Source organism: Carettochelys insculpta, chromosome 4 (genome assembly GCF_033958435.1).
Source record: "Carettochelys insculpta isolate YL-2023 chromosome 4, ASM3395843v1, whole genome shotgun sequence".
NCBI classification, from domain to species: Eukaryota; Metazoa; Chordata; order Testudines; family Carettochelyidae; genus Carettochelys; species Carettochelys insculpta.
In genome coordinates this window covers 43268713-43287760 of record NC_134140.1, presented here as the reverse complement: position 1 = coordinate 43287760, position 19048 = coordinate 43268713, and the positions used below count along the sequence as shown (strand labels likewise).

Genomic DNA, 19048 nt, shown 5'->3' with positions numbered 1-19048 from the left:
GCTTGGTCATTTAAAATAATAAACCCATCTAGTTGTTATATAGAGAGCCAAGGATAATCAGAGCATCATAGTTGGAGAAAAGCAACTAGAAGTTATTTGCAAGTGAAATGTCTGAAGGACCAGGATTGTGAAAATTGACCGTTTTGCAGTAGCTGCATGGACCCTATCTAAAACCTTGTGTGTAGCTGTTTGAAACCTTGAGCTACTTAAATCTGTTTTTAGAATGAAATGTGTTTTTAAAAAAAAAAACCAAAACAAAACCACAACCAAAAAAAAGCCCACACACAAACAAATTAAGGTTGTATAAAAATCACAGAAAATGTAAAAATGTCAGTTTCTTATTTTGGGTAATTTAGCTCTAGGTCTGCCCTATTCCCCCTGTGCAGGATAGATAGAAATCAATGATTTTTTTTTTTTAAACATACCTATCGTATAGACCTGTAAAGGACCTTGGGAGGTCATTGAGTCCAGTCCCCTGCACTCATCATTGGACCTATCACCATCCCTGACAGGGATTTTTTTTTTTTTTTTTTAAATCTATTTGCTGCAAATGGCCCTCTCAAGTATTGAGCTCAGAACCCTGAGTTTAGCAGGCCAGTGCTTATACCACTAATCTATTTCCCTGAATGTGCCCTGTTATCTCTTAGAGGTTGTAATTTATGTCTCAGTACAGCACTTTGCCTGATGAGATTTGTGCCATTGTTCGAAGAAATATGTGAAAAAGAATCAAGTATCAGTTGATTAAAATCAACAATTTTTCTTTTTTGGTGATTTAAATCAATCCACACTGATCCTTTGGTCCATGTAAATTAAAATATAAACATAACATACTGACTAAAAAGATTTATATGTACACAGTGTAGCACATTAATCATCATAATCTTTTTTTTTTCCAAAATTTTAAATTCCATTTTACTCATATTAACAACTTCTGCAAGTTAATTTCCTGTGCGCATTTTAAAGGCAAAGTAGAGAGCATGAGTGCACACTTCTTGTCAGGATGGGTAAGTATCTTGTGTGTGGAATGCCTGTGAAATATATACTCTCAACTGATAATTCATGTGCACTTAAAATGCATTTAAAAAAGCTCAGTGTTTTTGTTTAAAACACTTTAAAAACTGCACTTTGAGAGAAGAACATGCAGTCACAATGTGTCTGTCTAAAATTTGTCTTTGTCCTACCTGTTTTATTTCTAGGATGGTTGTCACTGTAAAATTTTAATTCTAATACTTAATGGGAAGATATTTTTGATTTTAATAAAGCTATAGTGTGACGGGTTTTTGTTTTTTCAAAACCAGGCAAAGACTGCTTTTCTTAGAAACTACTGTCACTAAAATAGTTTGGATTGTATCTTCCATACTTTGGATCTTTTGGTTAGACTTTTTTGTTTGTTTGTTTGTTTAACTCATAGTAGATTTTTTTATCTCTGTTCTATTAAAAATGCCAGAAGGAACTGTGAGCTTGCACACGTGTACACATACAAATGTTGCTTTTTCTTCATGGAGCAGTCATGAGAACCTTCTGAAAACTTGTTTTTGTTGATGAAAGCTGTGTTTGAAAATGCGATGTTGTAACAGCAAAGTTTTGCATTTCTATATTATTGGCTACTGAATTATCACAATTCTCAGTAGTTAATCATTTGCCTGGCAGAGGGATTTTTTTTTTCTTTCTTTTCTCTCTCTTCCCCCCCCCCCCCCCCCCCCCCCGCCGCCAATTTAAATTTAGTCTGAAAGATAATTCCACAAATAGTGTGTGAGAGCCCTGGGACACCACTCTTAACTTGTCCATGCTCTTTTTAAAGTTTCAGAATACTTTTCCCTTTTTAATTTGTGTGAATACAGTTGAAGGACTTTGACTGACGGGTTTGTATCCTGCTAGCTAAATGAATGGTTGCAATACAGACTGAGAAAGCAAACGTTACTTGTCTAAGGTAATTCCTCTGCTCTTTGATGGATAATGCAAGTTTACCTTTTAACTCTGAGATGCTGTCAGATTTTGGTATGACTATATTTTGTTTCCTGGTATTGCTGTATTACAAGTTTCTAGGGAGAAGAGAACAAATTTTGCCGTTGGCTCTGCATATGGCAAGAACAAAGTTACCTTAATCAAGGTGTAAGGTCAAGTCTCCCCCCACTTCCCAAAAGCAATGCTACTCTTGCTGTCTCTCTGGTTTTAACCTCTAGCTAGTTCATACTTTAATTTGGGCTGAATGCATTTGGGCTACTGAATTTCATTGTAATCAGACTTGAGGTCAGCCTTGCAAGGTGAATTTTACATGTGGAGGTATAACTTTACATAACATGTTTTCTTTCTTACATGCACACTTGATGATTGAAAAAATTAGTATGTTAATTCACTGATCCAAAATTAATTATTTTGCTACACTACCTAGAATTGTCCTATTATTCACTGCTGACTTTTGTTTGCTTTTTCATGCCTTTTTTAATTTTGTTAAAATTTCTGCTTAAACAGTATATTTATGAAGACAGAACATGCGCTGCTGTTCTAAAAGTAGTATATAATTCCCGTCTCTGTTGGGGAAAAGCAAAATTCAAAGACATTTTTGCATCTGCACTATTATTTTGCAGTAGAATCTATTATTTGTATTGCATTAGCACTTAGGAATTCCTGTTCAATATAAGAGCTGCACTACAGAGCTAGGCTTGTCTTCAGTGCAGTGTTAGCTTAAGATATCACCTGGTACTGAGTATTGCAAGATTCCGGTCCACACACAATCCCTAGCTTGAACAAAGTGGTGGCCAAACTGAAGCCAGTTGGCTTGGGGATGGGTTGAAGGTTAAGTGTGGGTGACACTGAGGCTAGTAATGAAGTGGGGATGAAGCTACAGGATGTCTCTTGAGTTAGCACAGCTAATCAGATGCTAATCCAATCTCTTTGCTACTAATCATTTCACTCATTAGGATTAGTGGTTTGGTTTGGGGTATCATTTGATGAGATGTCAGGTTGCTTGGTTTATTAAACCCCAATAAATCAGCAAAAAAAGATGGTTCATATATGAACCAAACCTGGAGACTGGTAATGCAACAGTTTCAATCTGTTCCAAAGTATTAACTCAATTCTGTCTGTTGTAAACAAATATAAAAATGTGCAGGAGTCTACTGCATTATTACAGACCTCTGAGACAGAGACAGCCAAGAATCCTGAGCACATTTTACTAGCCGTACCTACCATACTGTTGGTATTTGGCAAGCCTCAGTTGAATATACATTGTGACATTCTACAGATGCAGAAGATAAAAGTTCAGGGACAATCAGGGGTGGGGTCAAGAGGGCCATTTGGCTTTGGCTTCAAGCTCAAAGGGGGCCTCAAATTTTATACACTTAAGTTTTTGGCATTTGATAAGTGTTGCCACTTGTTTTTAGCACATCCCTTCAATAATTAGTGCATTTGTGCAGAAAAAGCTAGAAAAGCATTTGTTAAATTTAAAAAAAAAAAAAAATCAAGTTCTCTCTCTTTTTGGTACCTTATTTTGTTTTCATGAGTCGTCATTTTTAATTTTTATTATGGCTTGGGGCCTTAAAAGTGGGAAGTGACCCATGGCTCTATGGACTTTTGAGGTGGTCTGAAGAGGTTATACAAAGTTTACCCACTATAAAGCTTAATATGAAAAGAAGGCATTCTGGGAATTTATTATGGGCTAATATGTATGCCTATATTTCCCTCCCTGCTAAAAAATATCATGTTCAACTCAAGCTACTGTTTTAACCTGGGTTACCCAACATGTGTTAGCTAACTCTGGTGTGTGGCAAATAGCAATTGTACTAAGTACACAGCATAGCTAGTGTGTGTTGCAGTGTGGTCACTCTCACATGAGTTATTCCAGTATAACTGTGGCAGTGAGTATGAGCTGAAAGATAGTACCTGTCCCATTGAGTTCAGTCTTTAACCTGCACTAATGTGATGGAGACCCTTTGTAGATTTTCAAATTGTCATTCAGCTAGTATGTGCAAACAAAAACATTTGTAGATTAGTTATTGCTTTCCAGCAATAACTTGTGTTTTCCTGTAGGAAAATTGGAAAGACAGAGAAATGATCATTTTAGCCCACTCTCTCCCCTTAAAGCTGAGAAAATCAGCAAGCAATAAGTTAAAATGGTAAGAACGGAACAGTGCTTCTAGTTCCCATGGAAAAATGTTGCCTGCTTTTGCTTGTCAAAGATGGAATTTAAGACTCTTTGGCTGTCTATGCTACCACCTTCCTTTGAAGGAAGGATGTGTTGGGAGTTTAGTAATGAAGTTGCCCTGGAACTTTGAAGTACTGGGGGGGTGCGCTGTGGCTAGACGCATGCCAGTACTTCGAAGTTTTAAACTTCCGAGTTGCCGCGGGGGGGCAATTTGCTTAATGAAGTGCTGCCTATGCACGGCAGCACTTCATTAGTAAACTCCCAACGCTCTAATTACCATCCTTCCTTCAAAGGAAGGTGGTAGTGTAGACATAGCCTTTATGACTGAGAAGGATGCTAGGGGAAGAAAATCTAAGGAAGCAAAGTGAAATCAACCAACGAACTGGATCAAACATGTTAGACTTAACCAAGAATAGGGAGTTAACCCCTGGAATCATGTTCCTGTGATCAAGCAGAAATTAATTTGTGGTCTTCTGACCATACCTGCTTGCAATGGGGTACATCTTACATTCTGTGCTCTTATTTCAAGATATGCAGAATATGGTGGCCTGTTTATTAGGCTTTGTAACTGGAATAGGAACTATGGTGTTTTCATGTGCAAATGAAGGAGTTGGCACTTACCTGTGTCTGCTTGTGGGCTTCTGCTTTTGGTTTTTTGTCTTTGGGATTTTTAGAGGGTTTTTTTTGGGAGGGGGGGAGTGTTTTGTTTTTTGAGGGTGGGGTTTTTTAATTTTTTTTTTTTTTTTTTTAGATGACATAGGTGTCAGTAAAGCTTTTTAGGTTTCTTCCTGCTCATTCACCTCGCAACCACAAAATCAGTTTTTTTAAAGGATGCTACAGTTACTTCATGTCGAAATGTTATAATTTTTTTAAGATTCATTTTAAGTTACGTAGTTGCTGTTAGTTTTTCTTCCTTAGCTCTGCAATTTTAGTTAAGCCATAATATTAAGAGTCATAGGATATCATTCTAAGATTTGTAAAGAATATTCTTCCATATCTTATAATGCAAATTGAACCTCTGTAGTCCAGCACGCTCTCTTCCAGCAACATCTGTAATCCAGCATGATTTTAGTTACCCTAACGACCACTTATGGTGGGTGTGGTCAAGTTTCCTGTGTGGTCCCATAAAGTTTGTTTAGACACCAGTTCTGATCTCAGTGTTCTGAGCTGTTGTTTAGTTGTCACTTACCCTTTAGAAGTTTTCTGTAAGCCAGGTAAGCAGTGGAAGTGTTTGTAATGCTACTAAGCAATATTGACCTTCCATGGTCTGGTATATTTTTTTCGTTCAGCACTGGTCAAGTCCTGAGGGTGCTGAACTAGAGAAGTTCAACTTGTATGCATCTTAAATTTTTTCATTTTATTTCTTAACTTATGAAACAAGACTCTCAAGTTAGTTCATCTCTGTATATTTTTTCTGGAAGGGAAATGTAGGATTTTTAAGAATTTTTGTGACCCAGTGTTTCTAGCTATTATTAATGCTTTCTTTCTCTCCTCCCATCCACCACACCCTCCCTGGTCCCCCTTGTTTGGAAAATGTTGAGACTCGGTTATGTTTTTTCAAGTATTTACATGGATGATCTTTGAATTGTTAAATGAAGCGTATGGTATTTATCTGATCGATGTCATGTGCTTTGATGCCCTCATTAGGGAGATAATGGTTCATTAGCAAACACTTCCGCTATAAATTTTGTACAGCTGTCGCTAATTGATGGGGGATGGTAGAAATAGCACAAGCTAGTTGATAATATGCAGTAGTGTGCTTTGGATTTTGTGTTTTGATTATATTTAAATCATATATATTTTCCATTCTTATCTCTGACTTTGCTACGAATTTATAAATTTTTCAAGACATACATAAACTTCTTAGATTACTACTTCATGAGAGTTCAGGATATAATAGACTCTTAGTAGCATAAGCTTTTTTTTTAATATTGGAATGCAGGAAATTGCTGCTTGATGCTACTTTGAACATATTAACACATCTTTAATGCAAAAGTACAATTGCCTGTAGATTCTCTGTTTTCTTCCCAGAACATGAAGTACATTGATGCTTAGACTTCTGACAATCAGGAACAAAATGAAGAGTTAAGTGTTTCAAATATCAGTTCCTGAAAATCAGGAAACGGAAGTAAAGGTACACGCTCACACAGCTTCACTGTGCCACCCTGGAGTAGGTAATATCTGCTTCAGATGTGGTATTCACTGTTCTAGGTATAGCTGTTTTCCATGGTGGAGGGATTAGTTGGAGTGCTTTGGCAGGTTTTTAATTGTGATGTGAAGAACTGTGGGAGGAGGCAGGCCTTCTGTGAGAGTCTTTGTCAACCATGCATGTAAGCAAAGGCAAGAGGTGCAAGTGTAGTTGGAGGGATTCAATATCTCATTTCGGTGCTGAATTCTGTAGGTTTAATACCAGCAGAGCATAGGAGTTATTTTGACATGGGGATTGTCAGCAGTGTGAGATGGGATATGATTGGGTTTAGTGAATGGTAAAAGAAACTATAGTTTTAGATGGAATCCTTCAGTGTAAGTGAATAGGTTATAAAAGGTGGACAAGGTGAAGTTTTCAGGTTTAGCAAGAATGTGGTTGATCTGGGGAATTAGGCTGAGTGTTTAAGTGTAGAACACATGAAGGTAGTACCTGTTTAGTACAGCTCACCTAAACACAAGTTTTGACTCAAAGAATAGATATTAGAGTCACTGCTGTAGTTGTCCTGTACCCTGTTCTTTGAACATTACAATCCTTCTGCAAAGGCAGAATGTGATTGTGTATTGGGTCATTAACGTTTCTCTCCCCATTTTACAGATTGAGAATTTGAGACAGAGGTAAAGTGACTTGACTAACATCCCTCAGCAGGCCAGTGGCAGAGACAGGGTTCGTCTAGTAGTCCATTCTGTTCCAGTGGAGAAACATGGTTGCTAGGAGCTGCTTCTCCTTCCTGCTTTGGGGGATAATGGATATGCTTTAAAATGTTTTGTGATGTGTAATTGCTTAGGTGGCCATTGAGAGAAATCACAGGCATGATCTAAGTCCTAAAATCTTGTCAGTTTTATTATATAGGGGCTACAGTAATTTCATGAAGCTGTGACAAGACTGACATTTGTTTTCCATCCCCGCCGTTTTCAGCTCACCTTCCATTAAGCCAGTAGTTAGCATTGTAGAAGCAATTGACATGTAAGAAGTTGCTACTTGCTGTGTAAATCTAACATCAGAGGCAGCTGCCTTCTAGGGTATGCACAATTTGGTTAGGTGGCCTGAGCTGAACACCTAGTGAGCCTCCGTGCTCCCAGCAGTAGGGGATCTTCTTCAGCCTAATCCACTCTGTGTGGGGGAACCCATGTACCTTAACATTGTATTCCCTGATTCTAAGATACTTTAATTTGTGTTACTTTCAGGAATCCCTCTCTCCATTCTGTTTCATCTCTGGTGGGGGTTGGGGGGCAGGCTAAGGGGTCCAGACACCCTCATATGGATAAGGATCTCCAGAGCCTGGTGTGTGATCACATAAGTGTAGAGAACTTGGGATATGGAGTGTGTAGCTAGGTGTGTAGTTTCTTTTTGAATGCAGATTGTATAGTGAAGACCTCAGTGTCCTAAAAATTCAGTTTCTTTACTATTTCTGTTGGATGATTGATTACAAGACTTCTCCAAATTTTCTGCTATTGATAAATTGGGAGCTCTTGTTAAATAGTAATTCTCATTAGTCTTCTCTCCCATAATTGCATAAAACAGTGCAAAATATATTTGATTCAAAATAATATGAACTGATATCATGAAGCAAGTGCCTAAGGCATGTGCTAAGTCTGATTCCAGGTCTGTGTACTGTCTACTGAGCACCTTTTTCATATTTTGTTATTAAAGTTGTAAAACATTGCATAATCAGGTTACAGCTTGCTGCTGTGGTATCAGAACAAGACTGAGTTCTCCTGTTTTCTGCATTAAATGTAAGATTTTTCTTTAAATCTTCTAATAGTATTAAGGTTCAGGAGAGAGGAATTCAACACATTCTTATTTATATTTAAATAAAAACAGAAATAGCTTGTAAAGCTAAACAATAGTTCTCTTTAATGATAACATATAATCCTTTTTTTATATGTTGAGAGATGATGTTTCATTATTACATCAATGGAACTCTTGATACCTTGAAGTAATACACATGCACAGCCACTTATTAGCCTGTAATACAATGAAGACTAACTTAGCAATACCTGAAATAGATAAAATTATATTTGCCGACTTTTTTCAAGTACTTTAAAATTTTGATCAGTAATAGGAATAGCACTGTTTTTATAAAATATCCATTTTGTGACATTTGATAGTGTGGGAAGGATTCAGTAACTTAGAATTTTATCTTAGGCTAAAAATGACTTTGGTACACGTTAATAAAATCAGTTGCGAATAATAATCCTCTTATTTAATGGACTGCTGATTTTGATAGGATATATGATATTAACACGAATTCAGAAGCTTGTTTGCACAGAAGTATCAATTTCTCATTTGAATAAAGCTATATTAATTATGGCATTTCTGGAGAGAAGGGATACATACTTTAAAATAATCAGTGGTTTGGAAACCTATTTTAGCAAAAATTTAAGAGAAGAAAAATTGTCAAGACTATTGATATTTGGTGTGTTTTGGTTTAAAATGAATAAAAAGTTTATTTCAATCCTCTAAATTGTATAAAAGTCATGTTTAAGACATGTAATTGCTCTAGATTTTGGGTCTGATCCTGAAAAGCTTACTTAGATGAGTTCTTACATGATTATCCCCACTGGATTTATTGGGTATTTTAAGGGTTCCAGGACTGGAGTGTCCCTCTCCCTGATGGAGTGTGATCAAGAAAGAGAATCTCCTTTGATCAATTATGTTTAACTTCTCCACTAAAGTGGTAACATAGGATTGAAATTTGAGTAGCTTGGCAGTTGGTAGCTTTTTATATTTTTGTCATGACATGGAGCCTTTGACATTTTACTTTAGGCGGAAGCTTTAACAGTGTTGGTTTAAAGTCTGTGTTTGTAGTGCATTTAGAATCAAATTGCATGTTGAGAAACTAAAAATGAAACATCTAGAGGATTATAAAGGCTGATATTTGAAGCTTAGATTTACACTGGATCACTTCAGTCTCTTGAAATGAGGTGAATAGTGGGGAAAGTGATATTTCCCTCGTCAAATATTGGCATCTGGTTTTTAAATTTATTTTTCTTTCACATGATTTACAGTTTCAGTTTTTAAAATTTAAGAAGCAAATACCAAAAAAATTTGATGGCTTGCTTGCCTGGAGTTTATTCAGTTTAAAACCTTAGTGGTTTTAAATATAACTTTGTAAAAGGAGAACATTGAAAAGCTACAAAAATATTAATAAATATAGCCTTAACGTACAAAGTGTATATAAACTATGAATCAGTCTGATTCTAAAATAATTACAGCAAAATAAAATGACTTCTCTCCATATAAACCAACGAACCAATAAGATGTAAGGATAAACCACTTTTAGCCACCACAGTACATCATCTTAGACTGTAAACTAATTTGGACAGGGACTCATGTGTTTATACAGTGCCTAGCACAATAGGACTCTGGTGCATAACTGGACTTTTAAGACCTGTTTCAAATAACCTTGTGATGATGATTAATATTTATAGAGAACATTAAAAGTTAGCTTCAAATTAGTATGTTCAAAACACTATAATTATGTACACATAATACAATCTTAATAACCAAAGAATTTATGCTATGTTATTTGGACCTATTTAGAAGGTTTTATTTAGCCATGTGCCTGTCTGGTTTAGAGTAATGCTACCTTATTAAATAATTATTGGTTTATTTGCAATATTATAACACGTGGAGATCCTGGCTGAGATCAGGGCCAAATACAGTACAAATGTATAATAATTTCCTTGCCTCAGATTGCTTACGCTCTAAAGAGAAAATTCGAAAGGGAGCAGGAAAGAATAATCAATAATACCAATTGGGAAATGAGATAATTTACTCAAGGTTATCCTGGAAGTTTGAGACCAAGCCAGAATTTGAATTACATATGATTGTAAACTCAGTGATGCTTTTCTTCTGTTCTACTGTGCCTAGCACAGGGGAGTCTACCCAGTCCATGACTGTGGCTTGTAATTAATGTCAATAGTTAATAATAGTCTGTATCTGTTAATTTCCAGTCCAGTGTGTTATTCACAAGACCTTTTTTCTTCCTGTAGGTGGAGGAAATTTTCATAAAATAAACAGCTCTGCACCACAATCTATTTCAGCAGCTATTTAAAATATTGTTTTTGTTCTGATAAACAAGTATTGATTACATAGTGAACAAAGTATGTGGAGGTGAATAAAAATGGAAAATATGTGTGATCATTCCTCTCAAAACAGTGTGGTTGAGGGCACCATATGACTATTTGCCACTTCCTAATTCTGAATCTGTGTTTGAACATTCAGTGGTACGATTGCTTCTGAAAAGAAAACTAACTAGATTACAAACATTGTGATTTATTTGCCTCTGCACAGGTACTTTTATGTTTTCGTTCGGCCTTCTCCCCACATTTACATTTTGGAAATGACTGTTCTGAGGTTGTAACCCTCAGTAGCCCATAAATGTGCTGTTTGTTCTTGGCATACCCAGTTTTCACTCAGTAAATTTAATACTGCCTTTCCTAGCAAGGGCATAATTAGTGTCTTGCTTTAATTACCACACATACCTAAAGCGCTCACATTATAAATCCAACCTCAAAAATCAACATCCTTTTTAATTAAACTTCATCATATTTATCCTTTTACACTGATCTATCCATCAAAAAGCAATATCCTGTGTTTATTTTTTAAGTTGTAAAAATAGTTGCAATAATGACTTTCTCTACTGGTAACAGTCTGAAAAAGTGAGGACCCAGATCTATTACATTGCTGACATTTAAAAAGTAGAAGGCAATTTGTGGTGTTTTTTTAAACCAGAAACCAATTAATGTAGTTATGTCCATTAACTTAATTTTAATAAGATGCACAATTTTCCCCCTGGAAATTCAATTTCACGTTGAACTGAAAAATTGTAAGATGTGGAAATAATGCTAAAATTAGGTTTGTAAAACAAGCAGTCTAATATTAAGATATTAAACTAGGGCAATTTAGGAGCATAAAGCATATAAGAGACAAATCTCCCGGATATGTTATACTTGGTTAAATTGAGCTTAATGGCTTTAGGAGATGTATTGTTGCCTAAAGAAAATATATTGTATTGAAAAAAAATCTTAGTATAGTGGAAGGACTTTGTTTCTGCAACCCAGGGTTGATTTCTTTCTTTGGCCCTCAGAGCAATCAACCAAATCAAATACAGAAATGTTTCACTGGTGAACTAGATCGTCTTGAGGCATTCTGTGCTGCTTTTTTTTTTTTTTTTTTTTTTTTTTTTTGGTGTAGCACTGATAAGCTAGTTCCTACCTTCATAAGCGTATCTTATAGTCCGGAATAACAATCAGCCTGCCCATTTGAGGTGTCCTTTGTATACCACATTCAGTAGCAGAAATCTTCTATCTCATGTCCTGTATGCTGACAGTATCTGCTTCTGTTGTGTGGTGTGAGGAAGGAGGAAGAAACTTTAAACCTAAAAAGAACTAAAACCCCATATGTGGTAAAGAGGACAGAAAACTGTATAGCTCTAACAAGCACATACCCACTTTCCAGTGAAAATTATGTGGGACAATGTACCCTTAGGAAGGCAACAAAGAATTATTTATAGCTGTATATAACTAGAAGTATTGAGATACAATTAGAGCTGGTTGGAAAACAAACATTTTTGTGTGAAAATTTCTGTGAACATGTGTTTTCATTGTTTCAGCCCTAAATAAAACTAAGGGAAGTACAACTGAGGCTGAGCATGAAGCTGAATATTAGAAACATTTCCCTTTGCAGTACAGTATCCCAAGGAAAGCTGTATAAACACCAACTTTGACAAATGTAAAGCTAGCCTTCAGGTACGGATACACACAGGAGGCTTCAGGTCTTTGCATGCAGTTCTGCTTTTATCAAATCATTGAATTTTTTTTTCTTCACTTAACCTCAAGCTAACTGCTCCATTCATATCTTCCTTTCATTTATTTTTTGACCTTTTTGCATCTGTTCTTTATACCCTCCCGATGTTTCCTCTGGCAGGAGACAGACACTTTTGTCTTTTAATTCAAATCCCTCAATTTGGAAAGCCTGTGGGAATAATTCACCATAAAAACATCTGTTTAAAACAAAAAATTAAACCCTGCCGTGTTTGAACTTGCATCTTCATCTGGTCATTTGGCGTAGTATGTAGTGTTGGATTTATTTTAGTTATATAATCCTGTTGGCTGTGGTGTTAGATAAATTCATGCAGTCTGTGTTCATAAATGGCTGTCAGTCAGAATGGGTAGCAATGATGGCCCTACCCTCTGTTTGTCAGAAGCTGGAAATGAGTAACATGGTAGAGACCACTTGATGTTCGTTCTTCTTAGACACCTAGCGATGGCCATTGTCAGGAGACAGGATACTGGGCTAGATGGACCTTTAGTCTGACCCAATATGGCGGCTGTTATGCTCTTTGATGCGTGTATCTGCTGGATATTAATAGTAAACAAGGAAGTCTGATCTAAAATCCATTGAAATAGTTTGGGAGTCTTTTCACTGACCACGAAAATAGAGCGAGGCATTGGTCTTCCTTTCCTCTTAAAGAGCTCTTTTTGTGAAAATAATAAAACCTGTTATGTCCTTACAATTTTTAAACATCTTCTGTTTCAGTTCACAAGAAACTATTGGAACCAGTTGTTCTCATAGCTCAAAGTTTTCTAATAGTCCTCCAATAGGCAGATATTCAAAGAATCCTTACAGTGATATTTTAATTCCTGAATCTGAGGTGGTCATGAACACAAATCAAAGAAAAGATTTAAGAGACTTAGGCTATGTCTACACTTAGTAAAAACTTTGCAACAGCTTTGCTAATAGCCAGACTGAAGAATACTAATGAGGCACTAAAATGCATATTCAGCATGTCATTAGCATGCCGGTGCCTGTGGCACTTCGAAGTTGCCACGTTTTGCTGCCGCACAGCTCATCTACTCCAGGACCCCACCAATTTTGAAATCCCCTTATTCCTATATCATTTTTGTGGATGTTGTAGGGACAGATAATATAATTAGTAAAATATTTAGGGCTTTTGCTAGAAAGGGTCAGTGAATTGTGCTGCCACAGCTAACATATATGGTAGGTGTAGTTGGTGGTTATGCCTGTTATGGGCACAAAAGTTTTAAAAAAGATTTTACGGTTCAAGTGGCTGCCTGGTACATTTCCAGGACTAAACACCCCAATGCGTTTCTTGTTCTCTTGCCAATGGTACCAACCTCTGACAATCCTAAAATTATATCAAGTGGTTTGGATGGGGCACTTGTAGACTGTAATAAGCTATCCTTAGGTACTCAAGTTCTGAGGGCTACGTAAGTACTGACATGGCAAATAAATCAGTATATGTTTGGGGCATTTTTTGTAACTATCTGAAAGGTGATGCTACAAAAGACCTTTATCTTAATATCCTGCTGTTTTTGAATATGGTGTAACTCACCTAGGGAAGAGGCCAAAGCGTCAGGAGACTGCGATTCTGTTGCCAAGTCTCTACTTTTAGGTTCCACTCTGTAAAAGGATGTATAAATTGTAAAGGTCATTAGACAAAAGTTTGTGTGAGTACAACATGATAGTAACAAGTTTGTGCATAATTATAAATGTTATATTTATGTAAGTGTTGGTTTGAGTGGTTTTTAATAGACATTTGACACTTTTATAATTAACAAAGCATGCCCTAAATAATTGTCCTTAGTTATTTTATGTATGAACTTGTTCATGGTATTGATTGATTAAATATTTTTCCCTGTTAAGATGATGAAGATGACTTCATTAATAAGAAGACTTCCCAGAAACCCAGGGAGAATGGAACAGGAGCAAGAAAGGAGGATGCAAAACCACAGGCTAGAAGTAAACCTTTATCACCAGTAAAATTAACGCCAACCTCAGTACTCGATTACTTTGGAACTGGTAGTGTGCAGCGATCAGAAAAGAAATTGGTAGCAAGTAAAAGAAAAGAAGTGAGTATTAAACATATTCCTTGTGTAGTTTCTCAGGGTCTTGATAACAGATCAAAATATCCGGTTTAGCAAACAGCTTAACATCAATGGAGAACAGCTGTGTAACCATTTGTTCTTGACAAGTCTTGCTTTAAAAGCTGTTGTAGTGTATGAATATTATTTTGACTAATGTATCCAGATGTACCAGAAATGCTAAAAACCATTATTGAATTATACTTTTCTCTTCAAAAAGATAATTCAGTATAAAAGTAGTTTTTAAGCTGTTCTTCCCATTAGTGTGCTAATATATGTAGATACTACTTTAGCAAGGTGTTCTGATTTGTAGATTTTTATGCAATCATTAACCTTAGGATATAAGTTTAAAAAATGTGGTTAAATTAGTGATTATTAGAACATAAGTTTTGACGCTTGAGAAGGAATAAAATTTCTAAAGTATTTCATCATATTGTAGGAAACAAATTTTAGAATTCTAGGAAAACAAGATTTAACCAATGGGAGAAATTAAAGCTGCAACTTGTAATTGTTTTACCATAACACCAGCAAAATGGAGGTCAGCAGTTTGCTGACCTCTCTTCCTGTCCAACACTGAAGAACTGTGAAAGAGTAATCTTATCAAATGGTGTTTTTAATGTGAAATAACTATTGGTGGTCCCATTTCCCTGTCATTTGTCAGGTTTTTTAAAAAAATTATAACATGGACTTAGTAAGAACAAGCTTTTATTTTTTTTTTTCTTCAACGCCTGCATATTTTTTACAGGGGTAAAGAGAAAATCCAGTAAGGGATTCCTCACAATTCCAGTCCTACCTGGGAAGTTTTGTTGTACTATTAGTGTATTGTCTGCAATGCTTGATTAAAGATCAAGAACAATAGAGGATTGTATTAGTTTGAATTTCTAGAATATTATTTGACTTTAAAATTGAAAATTCATAAGTAAGCCAGAGAGAAATGAAGTGTAAAGTTTTGGTTTTACTGACAGAATGTATACAGGGTACATAGGCGGTGGCGGTGGTGCAGACTTCCTTCTATTGCCCTGTCATTATGTTTGAACCAGTAGGAATTCAACCATTGACTTCTCTTCTGAGCTTGCTAAACAAGGGTGCCTGTTAAAAATAGATAGTGTGCACTGAAATCAGCTGGGAAATAAGTGAGGCCACTTAATAATTTCACTTGATATTCTGAATGGTAACGTCATTGAGCCACTATTAACCTGGCCTGGATTTAGATTAATGAGGTAAGAATAAAATATTCATTACCATTTTCAGTCCTTCAGGCATGGTTGTATTGGTGTGTTACCAGATTAGGCTAGAGAAATACACTTTTCATGACTAATACAGCTGAATCCCATTGTATCTGTATAGATAATGGTAGCAACTTGAATTGATGTTTTTTGTTTTTGTTTTGTTTTCCATTCTTTGAAATGTAGTCGTCACAAAGCAAAGATTCATTGCTAGAAGATGAGGCCATTGCTAAGCAACTGCAGTTAGAGGAAGATGCGGAGGTAAACACATTGCCTTGGTGCTCTGCCCCCCCCGCCAAATCAAATAATCCTTTGCTGGATAACAAAATAGCTGGGTCGTGCTTTGTGTTGAGCAATTCCGTGAATTTGCTGCTGTTCTGGCTTGAAAAGGGAAGACAGAAATTTTGTTGTTGTAAATACATTTAAACAATAAAGTTAATATGTGTAATGTTGTTTTGTGGATGTTGTTTTAGTATTGTAAATGGGGCCAATCAAGTCCTCTGTGATCTCTGCTTCCCTGCATCACCCTCCTATGCCCTACCCTCTCTACTAATCCCTCCCTTTCAACTGGCTCTTCATTGCCATTTTTTTACTTCTCTCTCGCTCTGAACAGCATACTCCCATCTCAAAAAAAACCCACTGCCATCCATGACCATTGCGTTTGATGGTCTCTTGATCGCCACACACACCTAGAAATTTATATTATTCTTATGCCTTGGTACTGTAGTTAACGTTAGAAACACCAGATGATTGTCTTGTATGCTTCCCCCAATATATGTCTAAATCATGGGTGTCCAACCTTTTGGCTTGCCTGGGCCGCATTGAGTGAAGAGGAATTGTCTTGGGCCGCATATAAAATATATAATATAGTTAATGTATATAAATCACATAATAATGTTAAAAGTTTACAATCTTGTGGGGCTGCATTACTAGCTGTCCAGGGACGCATGTGGCCCGCGGGCCACAGGTTGGACACGCCTGGTCTAAATGAATGTATGTTTTCTTCTTTGAAGGGCAGATTGGCTAATTTTTGCTTAATAGAGGAGCATGAAATTGTGAGATGCATAAGCCTCTGTGAAATAAATGTTTATATACATTTACAAATAATACATCCTCTTTAACCTTACTAGAAATAAATTTCTTCTGATAGGGTTAACTTTTAATATGAAATAAATCTTCTGTGTTTAAGAAAAAACATACACGTTTTCTTCAAATCCCTGATGTAGTATGCGTAAGGGAATGGGGGTGCTCATCAGCAGAGCATTTCTGTTACTCTTGTGTATCTTTGCCTTAAATGCCTCATTTACATTGATCATACTATTGTCTCTTTTTATTTGTGCTGTAAGCAGGAAAGATAGATGTCGTTCATCAGCTTCAGTGTAGAGCCAGTGTTATGGTTACATAGAAAATAGTGCCTGTGGTGTTCTAGGATTTATGAAGTTATCTGTTTGAATCATGCAGGAAGGCATGTTTGAGCTTAGATTAAGGCAGTTTACTTGCTGTTGCAAAAGGATTTGACTTGTAATGTGGATTATGTCTATTATCAATAAATACCCTAGTCAGGAAGAACAATTTTCTTCCCTAAGGCACAATATTAGATAATGAGGATGCCTGTCACCGTTGTAGATGATTGTTGTTGTGTTAAGAGCAAATGAACAAAAAAACTAACTAGACTTTGTTTTTATTTGGTACAAATTTTAAGTAATAGAAAATGTGTGGACCTGGCTTTTTTAAAAAAAAAATAAATAAAAAGGCGGGGGAGGAAATCATTTTTGTTGAAATTGTGTTTGTAAAAATCTGCAATCTCCTGAATAAGCAAACTGGCATTAAGATGACCACTTTCCTAATGGGCATATGCTAAAAAGAACAGTTTTTTCTGACACCAGTTCTAAAAGAAGATCTCTGAAACTAGCAGGGAGTTCCCCGCTAGCAGGTTGGAAGTTGAGAGATTCTGACTTCCTTTTAGATTTTAGTTGTTTAAAGCATTAAGAAGATAGCCCCATAATTTAAGTACTCCAAGGAACAGAAGGTTTTATTAATAATGGGACTGCACAAGTCTGTTCCTCAGTATCTTGATAGCTTGTCTTTTAGTATAGTGCGTTGATTGCATTACAGATAACCTTTCATGGTGTTGAATACCAGCGCTGCACTTGGGGAAAAGTAGTAGTACCTGGAGAAATCAAGGGCATCAGGATTCCCTCTTAGTGGGGTGGTTAATTTACACTGCCTGTTGTCTTTGTCCATGTATCTTGTGAATTTTTGCTCTTGGAACAATAGGCGGTAGCATTTTATAAACAGCCAATCTTCCATTTAATTCTTGGTGGCGGGGGAAAGAAAAACAACCTTGGATATTCTTCCTTTTTTTTTTCCCCCCCCCCACAGCTAGAGAGACAGCTGCATGAAGATGAAGAATTTGCCAGAACTCTGGCCATGTTGGATGAAACGCCAAAGAAAAAAAAGGTTAATTTTTTAATAAGATTTGTTTTAAAAATTAAAACATCTTTAAAATGTTCTTGTCATGATGTATGGCATTGTGGTTTTTTTTAATTACATATTTGACCACGTATGTCTGTTATGGAGATCCACAGGAAGGCATTCTTGCAAGAAACATTGTTATGGGATTGTAAAGGTCATGCAGCTTGTCCTTCCTGTAGTCTCATAGTGCCATCATCTCATAGCATCAGTAACGTCCTGCTTTTTGCCGGTAGTTGAGTAGGCTGTCTGCTTGCATTGAAACTATCACTGCGCCCTGTTGGCTGCTAGTGAGTGCATCAGAACAAATCTTACTAGCCTCTTTACTAGTAGAATTCTTCACCTTTGTCAAAATTGTAGCTTTGCACGTGGCTGTCTAGCATGCCAACTCCTGAGATTTACACCACCACTAAACAGTAAATCAGGCGATAATTATATGCTCTCACCTTGTATTGTCTTACAAAGTAGGATTTTAATAAATAGTACTTTAGTGGAAAAAAAGATCGGACCCACTAGAAGATGGTCATTGCAGTTCTCTGTGTATCTTCAGAATTAGAAATCTAGCCAGTGTAACTCATTATTCAGTTGTCTGTTTGTTGTTGTGAACCTCCTTGTGGCCTAATTTCTCTGTTAAGATGTGAAATCTTACAAGATAGTGTTGTTGGCGGTATCTACATGTAAGCTGCTGCAATGACATAGATGCAGCTGCACTGCTATAGCGTCTTAGTGCAGACCCTCACTACAGGGATGAGAGTGGTTCTCCTGTCAGTGTAGTAAATTTGTGTCTTGGGGAAGTGGTAGCTAGGACAATGGAGGAATTCGATAGACAATAATGTAGCAAAATCTTATTGAGACTGAGTCTTAGATGACTGAAAGGTTTGAGTCAGTGGTGGCCAACCTGTAGGCCACATGTGGCCCATGGACCTCCCGTCTGCCCCCTCCCCCACCTGGCTGTTTTTGCATCACGGGCCCAAATGTTGTTCTCCTTCCCAGCACTTGTGGAGTGTGTGAATTGCCTCTTTTGCCCTATGTCTCTGCTCCTCCCACTTCCTCCCAGAGCTGAAACACTGTCAATCAGCTGTTTGCAGCACTCTGAAAGTGCTCAGGG

General features: G+C 36.7%; 1 protein-coding gene across 3 annotated transcripts in view; it reads left to right on the top strand.

The window, feature by feature from the left end:
* Positions 1–19048, top strand: part of RFC1 (replication factor C subunit 1) — a 62082-nt gene that overhangs the window by 23420 nt on the left and 19614 nt on the right. For 2 of the 3 annotated variants that reach the window (XM_074992614.1, XM_074992616.1), the window contains exons 5-7: positions 14025–14230; positions 15655–15729; positions 17851–17928. In XM_074992614.1, the coding sequence (XP_074848715.1) occupies positions 14025–14230; positions 15655–15729; positions 17851–17928 (359 nt within the window). The remainder of the gene's footprint in view (positions 1–14024; positions 14231–15654; positions 15730–17850; positions 17929–19048) is intronic. The other variant, XM_074992615.1, reaches the window with a different exon arrangement.